The sequence below is a fragment of the Myotis yumanensis genome, unplaced genomic scaffold, assembly GCF_028538775.1.
Source record: "Myotis yumanensis isolate MYYU_CA2020_CCGP unplaced genomic scaffold, mMyoYum1.0.hap1 SCAF_3, whole genome shotgun sequence".
Taxonomy (NCBI): domain Eukaryota; kingdom Metazoa; phylum Chordata; class Mammalia; order Chiroptera; family Vespertilionidae; genus Myotis; species Myotis yumanensis.
Genome location: NW_027223754.1, coordinates 21,955,141 through 21,980,063, shown reverse-complemented (window position 1 = coordinate 21,980,063; position 24,923 = coordinate 21,955,141). Strand labels below are relative to the sequence as shown.

General features: G+C 43.1%; 1 protein-coding gene across 1 annotated transcript in view; it reads right to left on the bottom strand.

Moving 5' to 3' along the window:
- The window catches only part of KCNU1 (potassium calcium-activated channel subfamily U member 1), a 128,874-nt gene that overhangs the window by 5,529 nt on the left and 98,422 nt on the right, over positions 1 to 24,923 (bottom strand). Inside the window, 7 exon segments of the mRNA XM_070408066.1 lie at positions 8,160 to 8,299; positions 12,117 to 12,166; positions 13,541 to 13,550; positions 18,049 to 18,072; positions 18,570 to 18,753; positions 20,083 to 20,307; positions 23,989 to 24,076. Coding sequence (XP_070264167.1) covers positions 8,160 to 8,299; positions 12,117 to 12,166; positions 13,541 to 13,550; positions 18,049 to 18,072; positions 18,570 to 18,753; positions 20,083 to 20,307; positions 23,989 to 24,076 — 721 coding nt within the window.

Here is a 24,923-nt window from a genome sequence, read left to right as displayed (position 1 = left end):
AGTAATCATCTACATATATTTAAAACTAGAGGCCCGGTACGCAAAATTTGGGCACTGGGGGGAAGGGGGTTCCCTCAGCCCAGTCTGCGCCCTCTCGCTGTCCAGGAGCCATTGGGGGATGTCCAACTGCCAGCTTAAGCCCACTCCCTAAACCGTCAGTCAGATATTCTTAGTGCTGCTGTGGAGGCAGGAAAGGCTTCTGCCACCACTGCTGTGCTTGCCAGCCATGAGCCCAGCTTCTGGCTGAGCGGCGCTCCCTCTGTGGGAGCGCCCTGACCACCAGGGGGAAGCTCCTGTGTTGAGCGTCTGTCCCCTGGTGGTCGGTTCACATCAATCGACTGGTTGTTCTGCCATCAGGCTGAAACCAGCTCTCAGACATCCCCTGAGGGGTCCTGGATTGCGAGAGGATGCAGTCCAGGCTAAGGGAACCCACCAGTGCATAATCGGGGCTGGGGAAGGATGCCAGAGGTTGACCAGCCAGGAAGGGACCCTGGGAGGGCTCCAGGGCATGTCCAGCCCATCTTGCTCAGTCCCGATCAGCTGGACCTCAGCAGTAAGCTAACCTACTGGTTGGAGCATCTGTCCCCTGATGGTCAGTCTGTGATATAGTGACTGGTGGATTGGTTGGCTGTCTGGCCCCTGGTGGTCAGTGCACAGCATAGTGACTGGTCGACCAGTTGACTGTCTGTCCCCTGGTGGTCAGTGCTTGTCATAGCAAGCAGTTGAGCAGCCTTAGAATATCATTAGCATATTACACTTTGATTGATTGAATGGCTGACAGGATGATGGGACACTTAGCATATTAGGCTTTTATTATATACTAGAGGCCCGGTGCACAAAAATTTGTGCACTCGGGGGGGGGGGGGGTCCCTCAGCCTGGCCTGTGCCCTTTCGCAGTCTGGGACCACTCAGGAGATAACGACATGCTGGCTTAGGCCTGCTTCCGGGTGGCAGAGAGCAGGCCCAATCCCTAGGTGCAGCCCCTGGTCAGGCTCAGAGCAGGGCCGATTGGGGAGTTGGGGCGCCGCCCCCTGTCATGCACAGAGCAGGGCGGATGGGGAGGTTGCGATGCCACCCCTAGTCACATTCAGGGTAGGGCCGATTGGGGGGTTGGGGCACTGCCCCGTCACACTCAAGGCAGGGTCAATGGGGAGGTTGTGGTGCCACACCCTGCCACGCACAGAGCAGGGCCGATCAGGGGGTTGGGGCGCTGCCCCCTGTCACACACAGAGCAGGGACCATCAGGGGGGTTGGGGCTCCGTACCCTGTCACACACAGAGCAGGGCCCATCAGGGGTTTGGGGAGCTCCCCCCTGTCACGCACAGAGCAGGGCCAATAAGGGAGTTGGGGCACCACCCCCTGTCACACACAGAGCAGGGTCCGTGGGGGGGGGGGGGAGTTGGGGCGCCACACCCTGTCACACTCAGGGCAGGGCCGATCAGGAGGTTGGGGCGCCGCCACTGTCACACTCAGGGCAGGGCCGATGGGGAGGTATGGCTCTACCCCGTCTCACATAGAGCAGGGCCCGTGGGGGGGGGGGGGGGGGGTTTGGGGCGCTGCCCCCTGTCACACACAGAGCTGCAGGGCAATCAGGGCGTTTGGGCGTTGCCCCTTGTCACGCTGATCCTGGTGCCGGGAGGCCTCGCGGCTCCGCTGATCCCGCCCGGCAGGGTCACAGATCTGGGTCCCAGACCGCAGACAGCCTTGCCTGCTGCCGCCTGCCTTCAGTATGCAAATTAGCCGCCATCTTGTTGCTTCAGGGTGGGGGTCCCCACTGGGGTGCCTGGCCAGTCTAGGTGAGGGGCTGAGGGCCGTTTTCAGCCTGGCGGGCGACTGGAGCTCCAAACCTCTCCTTTTTTTTTTTTTTTTTTTTATTCTGGCATTTATTTACCTTCTATGGCTGTCACTGGAGCTGAGAGCCGGCTTTCTCTCTGAGGCTCCGCTGAAAGCAGATTTCTGGCCTTTGTTTTCTGTATTCGAAACAATGTTGCGACTCCAGCTCTGAGATCCCGGCTGACTGACAGGAGCTTTCTGGAGTTTTGTTTATCTTCTGTAAATGTTACTATGTTTCCAACTGAAGCTCAGAGGCCGGCGGGGAACGTTGGAGTCCTCTGTCACTGAAGGAAGCAAGCCTCCCTGTTCCCATCAGCTGCCTGGCTGCCGGCCGCCATCTTGGCTGACAGTTACTTTGTATATATTCACTGATTAGCCAATGGGAAGGGTAGTGGTCGTACGCTAATTACCATGTTTCTCTTTTATTAGTGTAGACTAGAGGCCCGGTGCACAAAAATTTGTGCACTGGCGGGGGGGGGGGGGGGTGTCCCTCAGCCCGACCTGTGGGACCCCTCAGGAGATAACCACCTGCTGGCTTAGGCCCGCTCCCCGGGCAGCAGATGGCAGGCCCGATCCCATGGTGCCTGCCCCACCTCCCTGGATCACAGATGGCAGGCCCGGATCCCGCACTGGGTTGCAGATGGCAGGCCCGGATGGTGGCGGGGTGGGAGGCTGATCGTGCTGTCCCGCCCCGCTGCCCCGGGTCACACAAGGGAGGCCTGGATGGCGGTGGGTGGGCGGCAGATTGCGCTGTCCTGCCCCACCTGCAGTATGCAAATTTAACGGCCATCTTTGTTGGGTTAATTTGCCTACTCTTCTGATTGGCTGATGGGCATAGCGAAGGTACAGCCAATTAGCATCTTTGTCTTTTATTAGTGAACGTGATATTCAATAGGACTTCTATAGATTTTTCTTTAGGGATCTACTGATATTGTCATCCATATCTGAATCCTTTGGCTGTGAATTTACTTATATTCCTTTTGATTGTGACCTACTTGAGTACAGGTCTTTTCACTATTTAGATATCCCACAGCTGCCATCGAATACTGTGCAGATTGTAACTATTGAATAAATGAATGGAATTTTAAAATCTTTGGCATCAAAATGAAACCAAAGGAAGACATGTGTGCCAACTTCTTATTCTGAAAGTACCTTGAGGCTGAATAACCCTACCCATTTTCTGAAACTTCTTTTTCAAAGGATTCTTACCTAATTCAGTGTAGACCAGGCATTACCATATATGCAAATAGAAGTATAATATATTAGCCATTAGGTTTCTCAGGTCTACTGAATATGTAATATTTTAAATTATCTACCATTTGTTTTATGAGACTTTTACTCCAGTAGAAATGAGAATTTATATGCTTATATATGACCTATATAAAGTTAAATAATTTTGTTTTTATTATAAATTCTAGCAATAACATCAATTGTTATTATTCTAGAAATTTTACTATTCACTTTATCTACTCCCAAACTCAGGCACTTATCTCCTAAAGCCTGGGTTATAATATAGACAACTTTATTGATTTTCCTTGTTTTTCTTCTCATTTGAAATCTACTGTGCAAAAAGCTTCCAGACAGAGAGATTTTCTAGAAATAAATCAGATCATGCTATTCATCTCCTCTAAACTTCAGAGTCAGTTCCCTGATGCAAAACCAAGCTCATCTCCTCCATCACGGACCCTCCAGGGCCAACATCTGAAGGAGCTCCAAGACATGGTAATTGTCCATTTGTAGTTGCACATGCTGTACATTTACTCCATCATGCTTCTGCTTTGGAACAGCTGGTTCACTTCTCATCAGCATGGCAAACTCCATGCTGGCCTCCTCATCAGAATAAAGTTACCCTTCCTTTGTGGTCCCATGGCCACTGGCTTTCATTCTATTTCATTCTTCTTTATTTTATATTAGTAGTTTGTCTGAAACACACCTGAGTTTGAATCTTGCACTGGCACGTCCTAGCTGAATACCTTCAGACAATTCATGTGTTCTTTCTCAGCAACAGTCAGATAATCTTTAAAGCTGATATAATAATACCCACCTTTGAGCACTTGTCTGCAGGATTAAATGAGATATACAGCACACATTACTAAATCCTGTTGTCTTCAACATTAGTTCTTATGTATCTGGATCACCTGGAGGGATATTCATGAGTGCAGATTTCTGGGATCCCAGCTCTACTGGGTCAGAGTTTATGGACAGATAAGGGAATCAGAATTAAAGGGCACATTTGGTGGTTCTGACACTGGTGGTCCTCCGATTCTGGGCAACACTTTCCTAAATTATGTGCCCTTTTAGAGGATGGACTGTGTCTCCTTAACATTCACACCCTCAGGAGTGCATTGAACCAGACATTGTCCAAAAACTGTAAGAATATTGACTGCAATTGGCAGTTGAATTTTAACAAATATACAAGTATTTTTAGTAAAAATGAAGAGGCTATTGAGACAAGGTGACCTAGGAAATAAAACCTATATAAATTCATCAGGAAAAACAACAATACTTCATAGTATTTTTCAGATTAAAAGATGACTTTAAATGCCTCCTCCACACTAACATCCAGACTAAAGGCATCCCTGGAGGTGAAATGCCTCACATTTCTCCTCTGTTCCATCTGGCTCCCACCCAGAAGTCTGCTTGTTAACTGGCTACCTGAGATCCAGAAGGGAGCAGAGGATGTAAATCCTGGTTGAGCCACATCCATTTAAGAACAAGTGACCATAGTGTAGAGTGATCAAATAATGCTCTTAGAATAATTCCCCACTGATTAAAGAAAGGAGTAAATTCCAGGGTTATCCTGGTGTCACAAGTAAACATGTACTTGACATATTTAACTGAGAGAGGCTTAGCTTTTGAATATATTACGTCTTCAGTTTTGACATCAAAAGGATTGCAATGTATATAGGGGAAACTAATGGGATTTACATGTCACCCTTACTCTGTGGGCTCGTCTCGTATTTTTATCATTTGGGGTTCTATGGTATTGGCCTTCTTGGTCTCTTTCTTTTTTAATTTCTCCCTCTCTTTCTCCCATTTATTATTTCTCAAGAAAATATGAAAATTGAAAAGTACTTGAAATATTTTAGGATTTCTAAACTTGAACAGTGTTTCTAACACAATCCTATTGACTAGAATTTGGACTTCCAGTGTTAGAAAATGTTGCACCCCAAAGTGTTTTAACTTTTAGCCACAAATTAAGCTTGAGTCCTCTCTCATAACCTGGACTATTACTTAATAACATAGGTACTAACATCTTAGCCACTTGCTGCTTTTTATTCTGAGAATCTTAAAAAGACTTAAGATCAAACATTCTTTGAGAAATACTTCTAATTGAGAATGAGGCAATATGGTAGGAAAACTGCAACTCACAAGATGAGTGACCTTGATAAAGTCATGTCACTTCTGTGGGCCTCACTTTCTTACAAATAAAGGGAAATGCTCCCCAATTGGAGTCCAGTTCTGAAGTTCTATTGTAAAGCCACATGGGAATCCTGCTTATGGGGCTGAATGCCTCTCCATATTTTCACTTTTATAGCATTGAAAAAACAGAGGATTGAAAGTGAATTATACCTTACAGGAATGTTTCTGCAATGGGGGCAGGAGTGTACAGTAGTATATACCAGGGGATACCTGAAGCCACAGTGTCAACTGAGTCAAGAGATTTGAAGGGAAACCACATTACATTAGGTTGAAAAGAAAAATCACAGGTATATCAAGGGAAAGTAGGAAATACCTTCTTGAAAATCTAAATAAAAACATCAGTGACAAGTTCATTCAGGCTTTGCTCTGTCCTCGGGACTTGCATGTTCAATCTTCTTTGTGTTTCTTAAGGACAATTTGGAGGAAAAGGAGGAAAGGTGCCATTATGTCTTCTGAGTATTCATGAGAAGAAAGAGGGCCCTTAAATATTAGGTTGGAAATCAAGACTGGTGATCTCATCTTGTTTCAGAAACTCCCGAGGTGTTAGCTGCCTTTTTCCTGGGGGAGTCTGTTCTGAATCCATCTGATTCAGCCTTGCCCTCCTGGGCAGTATGGGCATCAGAGAAAGAAATATTTTGATTCTGATCATATCCTCTGATGACACATTTCTTGGTGCACTAAGCTGGGCAGCAGGTTGGAAGAGCCAAACCCAAAAGATGTTCTTTGGGGAGGGGAAATTATGGGACACAAGGGATATGCAAAATGGGGTGGAATGGCCGATTCCTATCTCCCATACAGGACTCCTGACTTGAAATTGGAAACCTGCCTCAGAGTAGAGGAGAGCAGCATTCTTGTTCATTTATTTTATGTCTCTCTGTTGGTCATATGGTCTAACTTCTAGGGAGGGGTTTTCAAAGTCGTCGTAACAGCAAAACTCCTTCTCCAAATCACATCTTACATAGGAGCCTCATACATGACCCAGACGAAAGCAGAATTGTTCTGATGAGGGAAGGTGTGGGTGGGCATGTCCTGGTCACATCTTCCCTGCAGGTTTCCCCAGCAACTCCAGAGCACTCTGGGCAACAGGCTCCTCTACGCAAAGCATCAATATCAATGTACTGGAAAAATAGTCATCATCACAGAGAGAGATTTCTGGAGTGTCAGTCATTTGTGGTCTTACTCTGTAATCATTACAAATTTGGGTCTGAAAACCAACTTGTCATCTCTAAGGGCTGTGACCTTTGGTACGTTATTAACCCTCTAATGCTCAGATTCTTCATCTGTAAAACGAGGCTCATAATTGTATTCTCCTAATTGGGTTGATAGGAGAATTAAAAGTGGTAAGTAGGTATGTAATGCTCTTAGCAAAGACCTTGGCGCAAAGTGAGTGCTTGAGATGCAGTTATTACTATTCATATCATACATATTGCTCTATGAACATTATCTCAACAACAAAACTGAGCAGAAGAAGCTGACTTGAGGTCTGTTTTGGGAAAGATGCAGGTATGATCTGGAGGCAGAAAATCATGATCATTAACACTGTCTGCCCTGGGAGTGTGCTAGAGCAGCCGTCACCAACCACCAATGTCCATGGACCACCAGTTGGTGACCACTGCTCCAAAGGTTTCCTTAAACCAGTGGTCGCCAACCTTTTGGACCTCACGGACCACCAGTAGTCCATGGACCACCAGTTGGCGACCGCTGTGCTGGAGGGAATGATATACTTTGGTCCCTTAATTGTCATCCTCACTTAAGGGGAGATCCAGATCTTTGCCTTTCTCCCACACTTCTCCACAAGGAGATGCTCTGATATGTATGGAGAACAAAATGGGGTGTTGGAGAATATATTCTGGAGCTACCACAGTGACCCCAAATGTTCCTAATGCAAGAGCATAAATTTTCTGTTCCTCTTTGAGGCTACCAAGCAGGTGTAAAGTCAGGAGTCTGACCAAAATAAAAAAGTCCGCAGAAGATCAGACACGATGGAATTGAAGGCACAGACCTGACCTTTGGGTTCTTTCTTTCTATGTGGCTGGATGACAGGAAGTCATCTTAGAAGGCCAAGTTGAGCCAGCAGTACCAGGTTCAGGGGGAAGGAAGGCAAGTATGGACAGGGTTCTCTGAATATTTTCAAAGGTCTAGTTCAGCTCATCATGGCCAGAGACTTGAGGCTGGAGCTCTAAATAGTATTGTGTGCTTGTCTTGCTGAGCCATACTTTATCAAGGATTTATGAGCTCCACACTGGAAGAAACTCTGGTGTTTTAATCACTGCCAGTCCCCAGAACCTAGAGCAGTGCCCTGCACAGAGTAGCTGTTCAATATGTATTTGCACAATAGATTCATTCTACTATGGAAATCCTGGAACAGATGCAACATGTCTGTTCAGGGCTAAAGAGGTGCTGAGAGCTGAAGAGCAACCATGTAGTCCAAAATCCACTCCAAGGGAAGGGTAGAGGAGAGGGAGATTTGACTTAGCTCTGAACAAGACTCACACCACCAAAGGCCAAAGCTTCGCCTTAAACTCCAAACCCCTTTATGGATGGTTTCCAAGTAAGCTTTGGGGATATTTTAAAGAGAAGAGAAAACAGCATCTCTTAAGCTCTGACACCAAAGGGCCGAGGCACTGGAAGCTGAAAGGCAGACGCACTGCAGACCCGCTCATTCCCCCTGGTATGAAGTGTTCCCGCTCTTACGTTTTTAATCTTGAAAATGGAAAGATTTTGCTGTCTTTGCCAGGTAGTTGTGAGAAAAGATGAAATACTGTATGTGAACAAGCATTTTGAAAAGTCAAAGAGACTTTAGAATTGTGAGACATTATCATCATCTACCCAGGGCCTCAGCATCCACTCTCTCCTGGGCCAGGGACGTGGCCCTGGGGGCTCTTCAGCTTAGCTGCACTTACTGTGGCCAGGAGGGAATCCAAGAAGCTGCCAGAAAAGACCGAGCCCGTGGAAAAGGAGGTGCTGAGATGCAGGCTTGTTCCTGAGAGGTGCCCTTCCATTCCACCAAGCTGTTCAATAAAGTGGATGTTGGAAGGGTTTTCTGCAAGGCAAAAGAGGCGAATAGGGAAAGACAGGCAGACAGGTTTAAGAATACAGGAATTGCCTTAAGAATACATGCAGACCAAGGTGTGACCATTTGATGAAAGGGTCTGATGCCTGCTTTGGCATCAATGTGGGACCTGCCCCTACTTCAGGACATGTTTTCTTTCCAAGTATCTTCTTCGTCCCTTAAAGATATGAATCCCTCTTGGGCACCTTCATCATCAAGGGTATATCCTTGTACCTCAGGCTCATTTTCTCCAGGCAAGTGTCCAGACAGTCACCCTCATATAATTTATCTTTCAAACTAGGACACTTTAGAAGTAAAAGGGGGCAGTCTCACTAGGCATAACTAGGAGCATACGGTCACTCCAGTTGTAGTCCTTGTCATAATTCTATGCCGCAGGTGGCTTGGTGTTTACTTGGGTTCCTAGATTATCTGGGTCCAGAATGAGTTAAAGAAGTACCTGTCAAAATTTAATGCACGTATTAATCACCTGGGGATCTTGTTACAATACAGATTCTGATTCAGTGGTTCTAGGATGGGGCCTGAGAGTCTACATGTCCAACAAGCTTCCAAATGCTCCTGCTGCTATTCCTGCTGATTCATGGATTACACTTTGAGTAGCAAGGGCTCAGAAAAATTATCCTAATTGAGGCCAGTGCAGCAGTAGCCATGTTACCCATTAGCAAATCTGTACTGGCCTGGGGCTGTGACTCAGACCCCAGTGAGCAGCCTCTGGAGTAATAGAATGGGTCCTTGTTAGAGTGCCAGCAGAGGCACCGAAGGCCTTTGTTCTAAGTCTACTGCTTTAGAAATTTTTGTGCTGAGAATAGCATTGAAAGACAGAGATGATGTCTCCCACTAGAGTAAAGAGAAGGCATGCTCACTGTCCATTATGAAAGAGTTCAGTTCCTCTCTTATAAAGGTGGTACAGGTATCACTTGGCCCTTTTCATGTCACCTGGTGGGAACGAAGACTTGGATAACCAGCACAAAATTGTTGAGGCTACTGCTGTCATTCTGAGTAACTATTTTGTGTCTCTGACCCAGTGGTTTTGTGTCTTCTGCCAGCATCTATGAGACTGTGGCAGGTTAACTTGTTAGTTTGCAAGTAGATTAAACTCTCTTAGACCTTTCCCAGCTCTCATCAGTCATAAATAGATCAACACAAATATACTGGGAGAAGTGATATACTGCTAATATTAGTGAATCATTAATTTTCTTTGAAAAACTATATAGTTTTATAAAAGAGCAAGGTCTGACTAGTGCCAACACACAATTCCTAAGCACACACAATTTTCTCTTCTTGCATTGCCAACCTTCAACACATACACACACACACACACACACACACACACACACACACCACATCCCAGGGGCCCTTGTCCAAATCCTGCTGTGTCATGCTAAACCCAGGGCCTCAGCTTTCCCAGGCATTATCCTGCAGGCCACTGTACATTCTGTATCTAAGTGCTGGCAGTCGGATCTGTGGCTCCCATGTCACTGTGACCCTCTCCAGACGGCCAAAGAAGAAAAAACAGTGAGCTGGCAGGTGATTTGTTAGGCTAATCTGACAAGGGCCGCCTGGTGCCAGAAAGTCTTCAGTTGAACAAAGCTGTAAGTCCCTCGAGAGTGACCAGATGCACTTCTGGGCCAGTAAGCACCTGTCGGGTTCCCTAATTTACATTGTAGTCTTCTAATCAGTGTCCTTAGTGTGGCTGCACCTCAGGGTTAGAGATGGTTCAAAAGGGTAAAAAAATAAAATTAAGCCCTAGCTGGTTTGGCTCAGTGGACAGAATATCAGAATCAAAGCCTGTAGGTTTGATTCTGTTCAAGGGCACATACCTGAGTTGCAGACTGGATTCCCAGGCTTGGTTAAGCCCATGCGGGAGGCAACCAATTGATGTATTTCTTTCATGTCAATGTTTCTCTCTCTCTCTGTCCCTGCCTTTCATTCTCTAAAAGTCATTGGAAAAATATCCTTAGGTGAGGATTTAAAAAATAAAAATAAAATAATATAAAAACCTGGAGCTAACAGCTTACCAGTGGTCGGCAAACTGCGGCTTGCAAGTCACATGTGGCTCTTTGGCCCCTTAAGTGTGGCTCTTCCACAAAATACCAACTTTTGCACATGGGCCACGAAGTTTCAATCACACTGTACATTCGTGCCTGCACGTGGTATTTTGTGGAAGAGCCACACTCAAGGGGCCTGAGAGCCGCATGTGGCTCGTGAGCCGCAGTTTGTCGACCACTGGCTTAAACAAATAGGCTGGCTGGGACCAGTCAGGCTCAAGAAAGTTGAGATCCTGCCCGGCTGGTGTGGCTCAGTGGTTGAGCATAGTCCTATGGACTAAGAGGTTCCTGGTTTGATTCCTAGTCAGGCACATAATATCTGGGTTGTAGGCTCAACCCCCAGCAGGTGGCATACAGGAGGCAAGCAATGGATGTTGATGCATTGATGCTTCTATCTCTCCCTCCCCCTTCCTCTCCCTAAAATCAACAAAAATATAGATTTTTAAAAAGCGAGAGAGCTGAGATCCTCAGAGCTGAATTTGAAGAGCTGCTGCTCCAGGATTCACTGTGAACAGACTATTTCCCTCCTGCTGCACTGCCACTCCCAGATCACATGGTGGTGTCGCCTATGATTCCTCTCTATGTCCCCTGCTTCCTTCCTGGGACCAAGAGGTTTGTTTATCCAGTTTGGTGCAAGTCTCACTCAGCTTACTCAAAGTCATAAAATGCCCATCAAGGATGTTGCTATACTATAGAATCCAGTCAAATCGCATGCCCAGGGCCAGCTAATGGATTGTCTTTGAGTTAGTCTAATATGTGTGAAAGGCAATGTTCCCCTCTTTGGCATCTTACCCTTCTCTCATCAGTTATTACCAATATTAATCCCCTAGTGCAGCGGTTCTCAACCTGTGGGTCGCGACCCCTTTGGCGGTTGAATGACCCTTTCACAGGGGTCGCCTAAGACCATCCTGCATATCAGATATTTACATTACGATTCATAACAGTAGCAGCATTACAGTTATGAAATAGCAACAAAAATAATTTTATGGTTGGGTTACAACATGAGGAACTATATTTAAAGGGCCAGAAGGTTGAGAACCACTGCTCTAGTGCCTCCCAACCCCTCCTGCCCCAAACTACCCGGGCACCTTCCCTACACTGCTTTCTGCTTCCAGGGGTCCTCACATCCAGGAACATTTCCTAATGTGCATTTTCCATAAGGTGTTGGTGAGAGATAACAGCTTATTCTGATATTTCTGCACCTAGTATTCCCTTTTTAGAAGACCACCACTCAGGACTGGAATTAAGATGACACAAGGGACACAAAATTGATGGACCCTGAGAGTGAGAGTCACCTTTAAGTCTGCACCTTGGTGCCTCCTAGTGCTGGCCCTGGTATCACTATAGTAAAGGAAGGTGACTGACTTAAAGTCCCAGGTGGGTAGATAGGTTGGTATAGAAAGATCCCTTTTGTCAGTCTTCAAGTTCATGTCCCTCCCATGGGAGATTCCCTCTGAATAAGAGTGAGCCAGCTGCTGGTCTCCCTCTCCTGGGAACTGGGAATGGTATTCCTGCACCCTGACACCAAAAAGCAGCAGGCTCTGCCGGGTCATGTCACCAATCCAGTAAAAAAAAAAAAAAAAAAAAAAAAGGCCAGTATAATGTCCCACCAAGCATTTAATGCTCTTGGGCCCCATTTTGCTTCTTCAGTCCTTGGACTGTGGATTTTAAAAAGAACCCTGGGACATCAATTCTGGATCAAATAGGTTTCTCCCTTGTATTTTCCTTGAAACAGGACTTACTCAATTCAGTGAGGATGGGGATTCTTCGGCACCATGACGTCCCAGATTCACTGAGGCGGGGTGAAGTTTTATCTGTAGACACAGAAGATGACAGAAAACAAAAGAGATTGATAAATGCAAAGGGGCTTGCAAAACGCGACAAGGATGGAGAAAGATACTCTGCAACTTAGTGCTTTGCAAAGTCCACTCAGGCCCAAATCCCAAATCCCAAATCCCAAATCCTTTTCTATATTTAGAGAAATAAAATATTTGGGCATCCTTGGCATCTAGTTTTGGGACACTGTGTGTGTGTGTGTGTGTGTGTGTGTGTGTGTGTGTAAAGCTTTACCAGTATTTGCTTATTGATAACATAAGTAAAATATGATTGTTCTCCACAGTGTGGTTAATGGCTCAGACAGGCTGTACCTTTAACCACATCCATTTGCATGTAGGACTGCTAGGAAAGTATGAATAAACAGGCAGTGCTGCTCTGTGCGTGCGCTTGGTAACACTGCAAGTGGTTTCGGCTGCTGGTGCTATCTGCCTCTTTGAGAGCTTCTCTGGGTCCAGACACTATTCACATCTTCTTTCTTCTTCAGCAGAACTGGCTGCCTCCCATCTCTGGTTGGCCTCTTGCAGCCTAGAATGCCTTGGGAGTTCCTTAAAGACTGGGGTTGGGTTGCCACTTGTCATCTTTGCCCTTTGTGTTCTGTTTACAGACAGATTTCCCTCCTGGATCAGAAGGTGAGGCCCTTCATTTTCCTCTGTGAGCCTTGACTCTGAAAGAGCTGATGCACAGCACTGGCCCCAAACAGACTTATCAGGCAGTGGACTATGAAGAGTTTTAACACTAGAGTTTTGGTCCCCAAGTTAAACTAAAAAAAAAAAAGTAAAGAAAGAAAAAGGAAGCTGGGGACCAGTTAAAAAAAAAAAAAAACAAGCACACTATTATCTCATCAGAAGTTACGTTTTAAAACTGTTGGCTACCTTTTGTAACTTTTCTGAGAATGCAAAAATACTGTGAAAGTTAAAACTCTGCTTTTAATTAAAATCCCCTGCTTCCTAGGAAGAAGGTGAAATATTTGGAGGTCCTCTGTTTACTGAGCCAGGGAAGTGATAGGCGGGGAGAGTGAGATGTGAAATGCAGTGAGCGGGTTAGGTAAGACAGCCTGAGGGACAGATAAAAGGAGGGTGGTGGGACAGGGGAAAAGAGAAAACCCAAGGGGAGATTTCTGTCAGAAAAAAAGCTATATTCTGCAGTATTTACCACCTGTTCCATCTCCCCCAGGAAATACTCAGTAAAATGGCCACTTCTTGTTAATGGAGAGTAGAGGTGAATATGTTTCTAATAGCCACTGAAATTCCGAGTCATGCTGCAAGGAGGATTTGGGGAAAAAACTGAAGCTGCACAGGAAGAGCCCAACACACTTGGGTACAGTCAGCACTGGTGGTGACCTTGGGAATGCAGGTGAGGAAATGGAAGCCCCGAGGGCTAACATGGTTCACACAGTTGTCTAGGAGGAAGGTTGGACCTGAGGATATTTTGCTAAGTGAAATAAGTCAGATGGGAAAGGACACAAATCATAAGATTCTACTCATATGTAGACTCTAAAACAGAAAATGTAAAAACAACAACAACAGAGAAACAAATGAACAAATAAAACCAAAATAAACTCTCAGATGCAGACAACAGATTGGTGGTCACCAGTAGGGGAAGTGTGAAATGGGTAAAAGGGGTAAAATATATGATGAGAAACAGACTTTTGGTGGTGAGCATGGATATCAAATTATGTTGTACACCTGAAACTTATGTTATAAATCTCAAAAAAAAAAGCAAGGTTAACATCGATAGCTAGAGCTCAGATGTCCTAATTCACCAGTGAATCTTAGTTGTGATTAATCTGAACACCATAAACTGTTTTTCTTTAAAAAAAAAAATACCTCTGGGATTTCCATGATACAGGAAGTCCTGGGGGAACTGAGATTCTGCCTCATTCTCAGAACTGTGCAGATGCTTTATTTGCTGGGTGTCCCTTACCCTCCTTTCCATTCTCCCTTCTACAAATTTTAAGAGTATCTATTGCACCCAGGACTGTGGAATCCCTGCCCCAGTTACATGCCACATGTTGCAAATACAAAATATGTATTTTCAAGTAGTGATACATACTGTGAAAACAAAAACAAAACATAACTGTAGGGGCTAGTGATTGAGTTGCAGAGATGATTTTAGATAGGGTTTGAAGAGAGGCTTCTCTGACTTGGAATGGAGTCCTGAGAGGTGAGAAAAAGCCATCCAGGCAGAGGTAATGGGAAAAGGGACCTAAGGCAGGAAAGAGCCAGTACAGACAGAATGAAGTGGGAGAAAATTCAAACTCCCTTCGGGCCTGCGAGACCCTATTTTCCTATAATTGCCATGGGTTATCACTATGGGGTTTTAAGCAGGGAACTGACATGATCTGATAAATACTTGTAAAAGGTCCCTCTGGCTGCTGTGAGCAGTACAAGCTATAAGGAGATAAGAATTATACCAGGCTCACAACAAATCTGTGAATCAATATAGTTAGATCACATTTGAAGAAACCGACTCAGGGTTTACATAGCTTGCCCAAGGTTAAATGGCCTGTAAATGATGGATGGTTTCTCATACCCCAATCGGCACCAACTTCAAAGCCTAGGACCTTTTAAGGGCCACTTTGTAGCCCTAATAAAATATTCAAGGTTTGGCTGACACGTCCAGTAAAATATTGAGGCCAATTTCCCTCAAAGGTGCAGTCCTCCTTTGAACCCCACTTTCTGATTCCAGTTCCCTCTAGAAAAGGGTTTGGATCTTCTTGACTTTCGAAGTTAAATGTCCTTATTGGATACAGATGTGTTCACATTGGGTTGGCTAACGTGGCTGCTGAGTGTCTGCTTTTGACACCATCTGAAGGACAGCAACCACCTTAGCTCCTTCTCCTCTTGTGGAGCAATGGTTAATTGGAATATGTGTCAGATCATAGCCTGGGTGCATTGTACCAATGTCAATATTTCCGGGAGCTCATAATACACAGCATTATACCTGAAATCTTCCTGGCTGGCAGGCTACTATTACAAAAGAGTGCTTAATTGTAGATTACTACAGTACATTTAAATTTCAGTAGCATATTAAGTTGTCAGACTTAATTACCGTTATATGTTTAGATTATGCCACAGATTATTTAGTTCAGTACCTAGGTTTGCCAACCTGTTCTTCTTGTGATGTGACAGGGCAGCAATTAGGGCATCACTGGAAAACCTACAGCTTTCCATGGAGATGGCCAGGAGGCCCGGTATTCTTACTGATCCTTCCGAGATTCTGCCCTCTGCTGTCCCCACACCCTCAACGTCCCTGTGAGAATCACTGCATGGAGTAGCACTGTGGTCCTTGATGGGCTTCATGTACAAGTTTATCATGACTGGGAAGATGGAGAAAGGACCACTGATCCCAGAAAAGGCTCATACTAGGGTGATATTTTTAATCTCAGTACTATTGAGATTTTGAGCCAAAAAGGTATTTGTCATGTAGGGTTGTCATGTGCATTGTAGGATGTTCAGCAGCATCTCTGACCTCAACCCACTAGATGCCAATAGCATTCCTCCAAGTTGTGACAAAACAAAACTGTCTACAGACATTGTCTGAGGACTGCTGGAGGGCAAAACTGCCCCTTGTTGAGAACCACAGTCCTAGAGAAAGAGAAAGAAAACTGCCCATCAACTCGTCTTGTGTTGATGATCAGCTGGGGAGACGTTTTCTGCCTCCTTACAGAATTTCAAAATCCTTTACACCAGTGGTTCTCAACCTTCCTAATGCCGCGACCCTTTAATAGTGTTCCTCATGTTGTGGTGACCCCCAATTTCATTGTTACAAATTGAACATAATTAAAGCATAGTGATTAATCACAAAAACAATATGTAATTATATATGTGTTTTCCAATGGTCTTAGGCAACCCCTGTGAAAGGGTCGTCAACCAAAGGGGTTGTGACCCACAGGTTGAGAACCACTGCTTTACACTGTGGACTCTCAGAGAGGTAGGTGATCCCATTTTTACCTCTTATGGTGCAAGCAGATATTACCAGGCTTCTCTGCGGATTGGGGATGCCTATATATAAACTTCAGGTAGATTCCTATAATGCTAGAGTAATTGGTGAGGTTTCTGAGTACTGGTCCTTTGCTATTTACACATGCTCAGAATGTGACTTGACTGATGCTATAGCACCAGATAAGCAGATTAGATGACTTCTGTTAGGTAGCCCAGTAGAGTTGCCTGCAGTTATATTTCCCCATCATACAAGTGTGTATGACACCCATTAAAGAAATGGTACTAGGCCTACAGAATAATTTTTCTCTAAACTTTCCCTTTTATCTTTGGGGAAGAACCTATCCATGTTTCATGATGGCACAAGTAAGGGGTAGGCAAAAGTAGGTTGATACTTGTTGTACAATTAAGTAATACAATAATTAATAAATAATTATACAGAAACAAACTGTGTTCTGCATACTCACAATTGTAAATCTACTGTTGCCCACCCTTGTGCTTTGATGTTCCTTTATTTTCTCTTCCTCCTTTCCAGTCCCTTTTCCCTCTCCTCTACCTCCTTCTACCAATCCAGCAAGTTGCTGCTTCAAGTGCAACCTTCTAGACTGTACTAGGTTAGACACACCATACAGAATCAAAATATTTTTGTTGGATGAGTGAGAGGATGAAAATCACTAGATAAAAAGGAAATCAGACTTGAAATTATAGGTTTATATCTTTCTAGCTTATATAGGATGTACAATTAAAAAAATAATAAGAAGGAGGACAAGTCACCCAGATGATTAATTAGGTGGCTTATGATGTTCAGTTTATCCCATGCTTTCATTGAGTGGGAAGTTTCATTTATATATTGATGATACTGCCCTTAAAACGAACACTTCTCTGCCCAATTATAGAAAGTTGCAAGATGATGCACACAGGCACCCACACATGCATATACTCACACTTCCTACACATTCACCCTCCACAGCCCTCCCCACACCATACTCACGCCCATACCACACACAAATATTGGGTAAATCTAAGTGACCCTAATGGCTGAGCTAAGGATTTATGTGCAGCACACAGCAGCATTTTATGGATCTTCAGATTTGCTCAGCAGAGGTATGGCTCACACTTCCTTAGTCCTGATTTTCAGTGTACTTTGACATTATGAAGTGCTTTGCATTTCGTTCTTCTTTGCAAAAGAACCCAAAACCCTGAGACCTGAGTGGAGTTTAGCTGCTTAGTGAGGGTGTATCACATAGCTAACTTAGTTCACCTACAGAAGATTAGTCTAGATTACTTGTTTATTCCTTTGCCCTAAGTATGTTATATTTTCCCACCTAGCAACAGTGCCTAGGAGTCAGACAGAGTTCTTTTGGTTTCCCAGTTTTACTCATGAAGATTTTTATTCACATCCAAAATTATGAAAGTCTCATGATGCTTTAGATGTCTGACCTCTCCAAGTTCCATGCAAAGTGGAAGAGCTATGGTCGGCAGCTATGAGTCCAGAGGATGAGTACCCAACCTTGACACAGAGGATCGACACCCCTAAGGGAAATGCTAGATCCAGAGAACTCCAATCATGATTTACTTGAATTGAAAATCTGCTTTAGATACAGAAAAATTTTCAATAAGAGGGCTTTCATATTAGGTTCAGCGACAGTAGTCAATTTTTAGAAATAGACTAATATATAAGCTTTTTCTGGGGGTGGCGAGGGGGAAACAGGGAGGAAAACCACAATTTTGTAGTGGGAACTTATGCCAAGCGTATCTTGGGCACAAAAAATGTGTAGAAACTACTCACGAGTCCAGTTCACTGGCTCATTTGCTTCAATTCAATAAGTGTGTTAAGCATCTCCTAAGTGACCACAACTGTGCTAGGTACTGAGAGGAACACAAAAGAGGAAAAGACCTAATTCCCATCCTGGAGAGATCTCTTCTCACCATCTCATTCCACTTTGAAGTTGGATTGTGACATTTTTATTCTACAGAAGTTGGAAGAGACCTCACCTTAGAGATAATATTCTAAAATTCATGTATTGAAAGCATCTCAAAGAGCAAAAGAGAATTATACTCCATTCTCTCCACCGTGAAACTAAAAATAATAACTAGAACATCTACAAGATCCAATGAGAATTTCATTGCTGATAATAATTCTTGCTATTCATTATAATAATATGCCAAGTTCTATCTTCTCTGATATTTGATTAGTAATAATGTTAGTACTTGCAATTCTGTGATCTTACTTAAAATGGGAAAAGTGCTACATGCATTCCATGTAGAAGATGGGTATCATTTTTCAGTTGACTTAGGATTCCCAAGGACTAAATTGTCCACTCCTCCTCCCCATGGTTAAAGTACTTCAGAGAGAAGTTAATGCTCTTTCCGTATTCCATTCTCCCTAACCTCTTCTTGTCAGGGCGTTGTTCTTACCTGCCTCTGAGGGTGTCGGGGCAGAACAGCTCATCCGCAGTGATCCTATGTTGAGGGTGGCCATGATGATCTGTGAGTCTACTAAAGTCTGGGAAGATGCCATGGGTGGGGAGGACAAGACAGCACACATGGAACATTCCTCTATGTTGACTGCATGGAGGTCTGCAGTATAGAGTGCAGAGCCCTAATGAGAGAAACGGGGCAGAGGAGGAACTGCTCAGATGGACAGGTTTTATACCATGGTTCACAGTTGTGGATCTTTCTGGGTTATAATTTTTGAGCCAACAACTCTTCAGCTTCCAACGACTTGGTTTTAAGACAAGTATCTGACACATTACCTGGTATCTGACACATCTAGCCTTACCAATCATTAATATCTTAATCAATCAGGATAAGACAAAGGAGGGTAGAGAGTGGGGAGCCTAAATCCATTTAAATGACTCAATTGGGAGAAGAGAAATGAAGAAGGGAAACACTAGTGAAGGGGAAAAAACAGAAAAAGGAGAAGTTATGGATCTAAAGACAAATTTTCTATCCTCACAATTTCACTTGTAGCTGACCCCACTTGCCAGTTCCAGATTAACTAGCAAAGTGGTGGTTGCTTTTTTTCTTTGATGAAAAAAAGAATAGGAATAGATGTGATCCCACCTTCAGGTACCTTGGACTCAAATATTGGTAATTTCTAATATTAGTTGGATTGGAAGAATTCTGATCATTGTTTTTTTATCCTTTCTTTGAACTAATCTAAGGGGGTGGTGAGGAGAAACTTACGGTGACTTTAAAAAAAACAACAAATGAAATTCTTGGGAGAACAATTTTTGAAGTTTGAAAAATATTCCTTAAACATCACCAGCATTCTTGCATAAAAATCAAATACTTTGGTGCATTTCATGCGACATATAATGTGTTTTCTTTAAATCTAAAGAAATGGTTGCATATAATAGGATACAGACCTATGAGGGTTCAGAGTAAATACAATTATAACCATAATACCACATGCATAACTGACCTATTTCTCAGAAATGTAAACCTAACTCCTCCTTTTCATATATCTATCAGGGACCATGTGGCATTACATGTTTTAGAAAAGATGTGTCTCCAGAATGGATGAGAAAGTTGGAGCATAAAGATTGGCCACTATCAGCTTGGCTTTAGCCATTAACTCAGAATCAGGCTCAGAAATGCAGAGAAACTCTTATTTATATAAAGACTATAAAACATGGTTATCAACATTAAGCATGGTGGCTCCTGAGCATAATGTCTGAATTTAATTCCTAGTCCTACCACTTGGACAGGTTACTTACTTTCTCCATGCCTAAAGTTCAACATCTTTAAAAAAATCTACCTCAGAGAGGTATTTTTAGGGTTAAATGAGTTAATATATGTAAAATGCATAGAACAGTTTCTGGTACCACTATATGACTGCAAGCTAGCAGTAGTAGTACTACTACTAGTAGTAGTAGTACTATTTATTACCATTCTAAATATTTACTAGCCCTTATATGGTACTTACAGGCAAAATGTAAATCTGGGGAAAATTCCGGAGAAATCGCCATTCTCTCTGCATGTATTCCAGAGACCCGATGAACACAATGTCCTTCAGCTCCTGCCGAGGATAGTTGCTAGCCCTCAAGGGCATTACAAAATTCTGAAGCCCCATCAGTGTTGAGTGGGCATCTCCAAAGATACAAGCCACAATGTGGTTCCGAAACTCAAGTTTTGACTTGTCAGTTCGTTTCTAAGCATAAGCATGTCAGAATGTAGTCATTTTTAGAAACAACAAAGTGGGTTCCATCCCCTCACCCAAAGTCTTTGAGGTCCATCCACAGGAGTACCTCATAAGGATAACAGAATTTTGCAAACAGCTCATAAAAAATGGAACTTATTCACGGTGGGACAATTATACTTTGATCTTTTTGTGGCGTTCCTTCTTATTTCCCCCTTTTAAGTTTTCTATTAGCCTAGAGTGCATCAATTAAACTGAGAGCAGCATCATTCCTCAATTCAATGTGAAATTACTGAACCAAATGGGGAAAATACCTTATTTTCATTATATGTGTTGAGGCTTATATGTGCTATAACAAGATTCAATGATAAACTAAAACATTCCAAATTCCTTTGCTAAACTTATGTCTTCCAGTGAGCCCTGAAAATTACATCAAGTTGCCCAACATCTTGAGGTTTTCAGTGGATTTTTATACATATAAAAATACATATTAGTTTGAACCATATGAAATTCCCTTTTTATGGGTCAAGAATGGTTGAATATCAGCAATTTTACGTGGTTCAACCTAGTATTTAAATGTAATAACAATTTTTCTTAGATTAGAATAAGACTATTGCTAACATGGTGGGTTTCAGCAATCCTAACAGTCTCTAGTTGATGTGGCAGCTCTGACAATCTTGTGCTTTTGATGAAATGATTGATCATGTTTTTATAAAAATTGAGCTGATTCAATAGACTCTTTGCAGAGTTGAGAAAATTACTCATGGGAAGTGCACAAGAAATTAGAAACTATAAAAATTCCATTTGATTCCAAACATTTGAATATGTCTCATACCATTATTAGATTGCCAGCTATTAATATCTCTCCTATAGCTCTAATTTGAAAATAAAGTAATATACATGATGAAGACTTAGGTAAGAGTTTCCTTACATCCATAGAGACTTTAAAAAGTAATAAGTGTAACTTTTTAAAAAAAGGAATGGCATTCCTGAAGGAAATTTATTTCAAGCTTTTCTGTGATATCTTTCAGGAAATGAGTCACGGTCTCCTCTCATGGAGGTGGGATGAAGTTGAGCATGCCCTGGATCTGGTTTGGTATTTTGGTTTTGCCATTAGTGGTATGAGTATGAACGGAGTACTTAATCTCTCTGACTTTAAGTTTAAGTGGTTTAAAAATAAATAGAAATTAATCCTGCTGTAGAAACTAAATTATATATTGAAAGTACAGTGTTCGACTCATTAACTGTTGTTCAATAATTATTGATCAACTGTGAATCGTGGGGAATTCCTATATTTTCAGAGGAGAACTTTTGGAAGATGACGGACAACAAGTTAAATATATTTAAAAGCATGTCATGTGTTAGTGTGTTTTACATGCCTGAGCACTTGAAGACTAGAAATATTTCAAATACTCCCTCATGCCAGTCCGTAGCTGGGTTAAATGACAAGCTTCTGTGAAACAGGGGCTGATGAAATCTAACAGGATAAATAAGTAACAACTGACATCTCAACAATTAGAAACTGTCAAATTAGCATATAATAAGACATACTCTCTTTCCAAAAGCAATCCCCCTATGAGGGGAAATCAAGCTACTAGTCTGGAAAGTCTTCCTAAAGAGTGATATCAATCTTAACCAAATCTATTAAATAATCATCTCAAGCTAAACCAATTAGTTTTACCTTGAATAATGAAGCCTCTAACAGTATTTAATGCAACATGTCTATAGTTCAACCATTGCTCTTCTAAGTCAAACTAAACAATTAGAAGCAAGATACATGGCAGAGTGCATTAATAGGCACAGCTAGAGAGGCAATTTCCCCAAGAAACTGTGGCACAAAACTGTCTTCTGGTTAAGAAAGTTGGTGGCTTTTGGGGGAAGGAAAGCATGCACTATTTGTTCAAAATAACTTAAAGCAACCACTTCCACTTGACCCTTCTGGAAACTAAACCTAGCTCAGAGACTCCCTGGATTTTTCAATCTGGACATTTCTCCTATAGGGTCACACGTTTCAAAACCCTTACAATTTCTTAAACTAGAAGCCCTTCTATATTTACCAAAGACTCAAGTTGGTGTTCTGACCTATATTCCATACCAAGTGTCATAAAGAAGATAGCTATCATAGAAATAAATCTGTTTGCATGTTTCATAAGTACGTTCTGATAAAACATCTTCTATTTCCGTTTCTCTTGGATACCTCCATCTGCAAGCAACTTCCCAACCTTTCCAAAAATTTCCCTCCCACTGAAAACATGTTTGGCTGCCTGTTCAAAAGGTGTTTATTTTGCTGGGTTTAGAATAAGACCTAATTGCTAAAATAGTGAGTTTTAGTAACCCTAATAATCTACTTGCTGATATGACAGCTCTAACAATTTTGTGCTTCTGATCAAATGACTGATCATGCTTTTACAAAAATTGAGATATATTATGTCAGGACACTAGCACAAGGAGTGTGTGTGTGTGTGTGTGTGTGTGTGTGTGTGTAATGGAAAAAAAGCAAACTGAACTACTTTTGGAAAGCAAAAAAATGCATAAATGTCAATTAGTCATAGTTGAAAATATTATATAGGGATCATACAACATGCAAGCAAATCCCTTTTATTAGTTAAATTTATCAACTACTGAGATTATACTTGAGTTTCTAATTCTGAAAAATGAGAATAGATGGAGATCCAGAAAGCAGGTTTCAGAGCCTGCATTAGGATACAAGGCTTTTTAAATTTTAGTTGCTGGCATTTCAGTGAGCAGAGTTCATTAACTTGAGAGGACAGAGACAGGATTCTAATATCTATAAGGATTCACCCAAGTTGTAGGGGGCAGGCATCTAGGAGATGCATGCTTGGCTTACATGTTACATATAAATATAGCCAGCTTTAAGAAAAACTACTATAGAAAATTCAAACTTTAAAACCAATAGATCAGGAAAATGTTTATCCTATATAATAAAAGGCTAATATGCAAATCAACTGAACAGCAAAACGACTGGTTGCTATGACACGCACTGACCACCAGAGGGCAGATGCTCAATGCAGGAGCTGCCGCCTGGTGGTCAGTGTGCTCCCACCGGGGAGCACAGCTCAGCCAGAAGCCGGGCTCTTGGCTGGCTAGCGCAGCGGCAGTGGCGGGAGCCTCTCCTGCCTCTGTGGCAGCACTAAGGATGTCCGACTGATGGCTTAGGCTTGTGGATGGGGACAGCGGGCCTAAGCCATCAGTTGGACATCTCCTGAGGGCTCCCAGACTGCGAGAGCGTGCAGCCTGGGCTGAGGGACCACCCACTGAGTGCACAAATTTTCTGCACCGGACCTCTAGTTATTTTATAAAAAGGAAAGACTGCAGAGTTTTTGTAAATAAGGAGTTTCCTTGTGCATTTAAATTAATTAGATTTACTAGCAAAACAGTAAAGTTTCAAGAGAACATTATTCTGAATAACTGACTCAGTGAAACTGTTAAAGGGGAGAAGAAGTAGCTGAAGAATCTAATTGTTTTAAATCCCAGGATTTTATACACATAGTCTTTGTCAAATATCACATCTGTTGCCCTGCAAACCATTCATCTGGCTGGTGAAGTATGTGTTTTTCCTCCAAAATTCATAGTTTACAAAGAGAAAAGGCAGGTACTTATAACTAGTGGAAGGGTATTATTTACCCTAAGAGAAACTATATTTTATTTGAGAATTGGTGCAAGATCACCTACCAGAATCACCTTATCCAAATGGGTTGCTTTGCACCAGTAAAACATGCCGCTGCTATCAAGATAGTCAGAATCTTTGTTGAGAAAACTCCTAAATAAGAAGAATGGAGAGTTAGCCTGAGGCCACATGGGGCTCTGGTGAAACATGGCCAAGATGTGAAATTAATTAGAACCTTGAGCCCAAAGTGAAGAATAACCTCTGGTCTCTGACACTCCAGAACAGGACACCAGGAGCTGAATGTCCAGACTACATCATAGCTCAAGAACTACTATATAATTTTGCAAAAGTCACAAGGATTTTGTGGTGTGTGCATGTGTGTGTGTGTGTATCTCTGTGTGTTTAAAAGACACATCAGTTCTTTTACCTTAGTTTATATATGCTTTGAAGGTAGTTATTTCTACTCTTAATTTTCCCCTAAGCAATCTACATAATAAAAGGCCAATGGCTGTAACAACCAAAATGACCAAACGGTCACCAGGAAGTGCATGGAGCACCTCTTGGTCCCTCCCCCATGGCCCACAGGCTCCTATCACAGCAAGACTGGCAGCTGGCAGGTGGGCAGGGTGTCAGGGGGAGTGGATGGGGGAGACAGGCAAGGTGAAGTCGTTATGCCTCCAGCCTGGGACCAGGCCAGAGGTGTAACAACCTCACTGCCGCCAAGGCGGCTGTGGATCAGATCTGGAGAGAGGCCTGGAGAGAGAGGTGGGGCCTGATCTGCAGCCACCATGGCTGCTGGCGAGGCCTAGAGAGAGAGAGAGGCAGGGCCTGATCTGCACCCTCCGTGGAGGCTTTGGATCAGGTCGGGTTGAGGGACACCCTTCCCATGCATGAATTTTGTGCACCAGGCCTCTAGTAGTATCATAATGATACTATTGCTTAGGGGAAATCATGAGAGGTGTTTTGGGAACTTGAACATAAAATTTTAAACTCTGTGAGA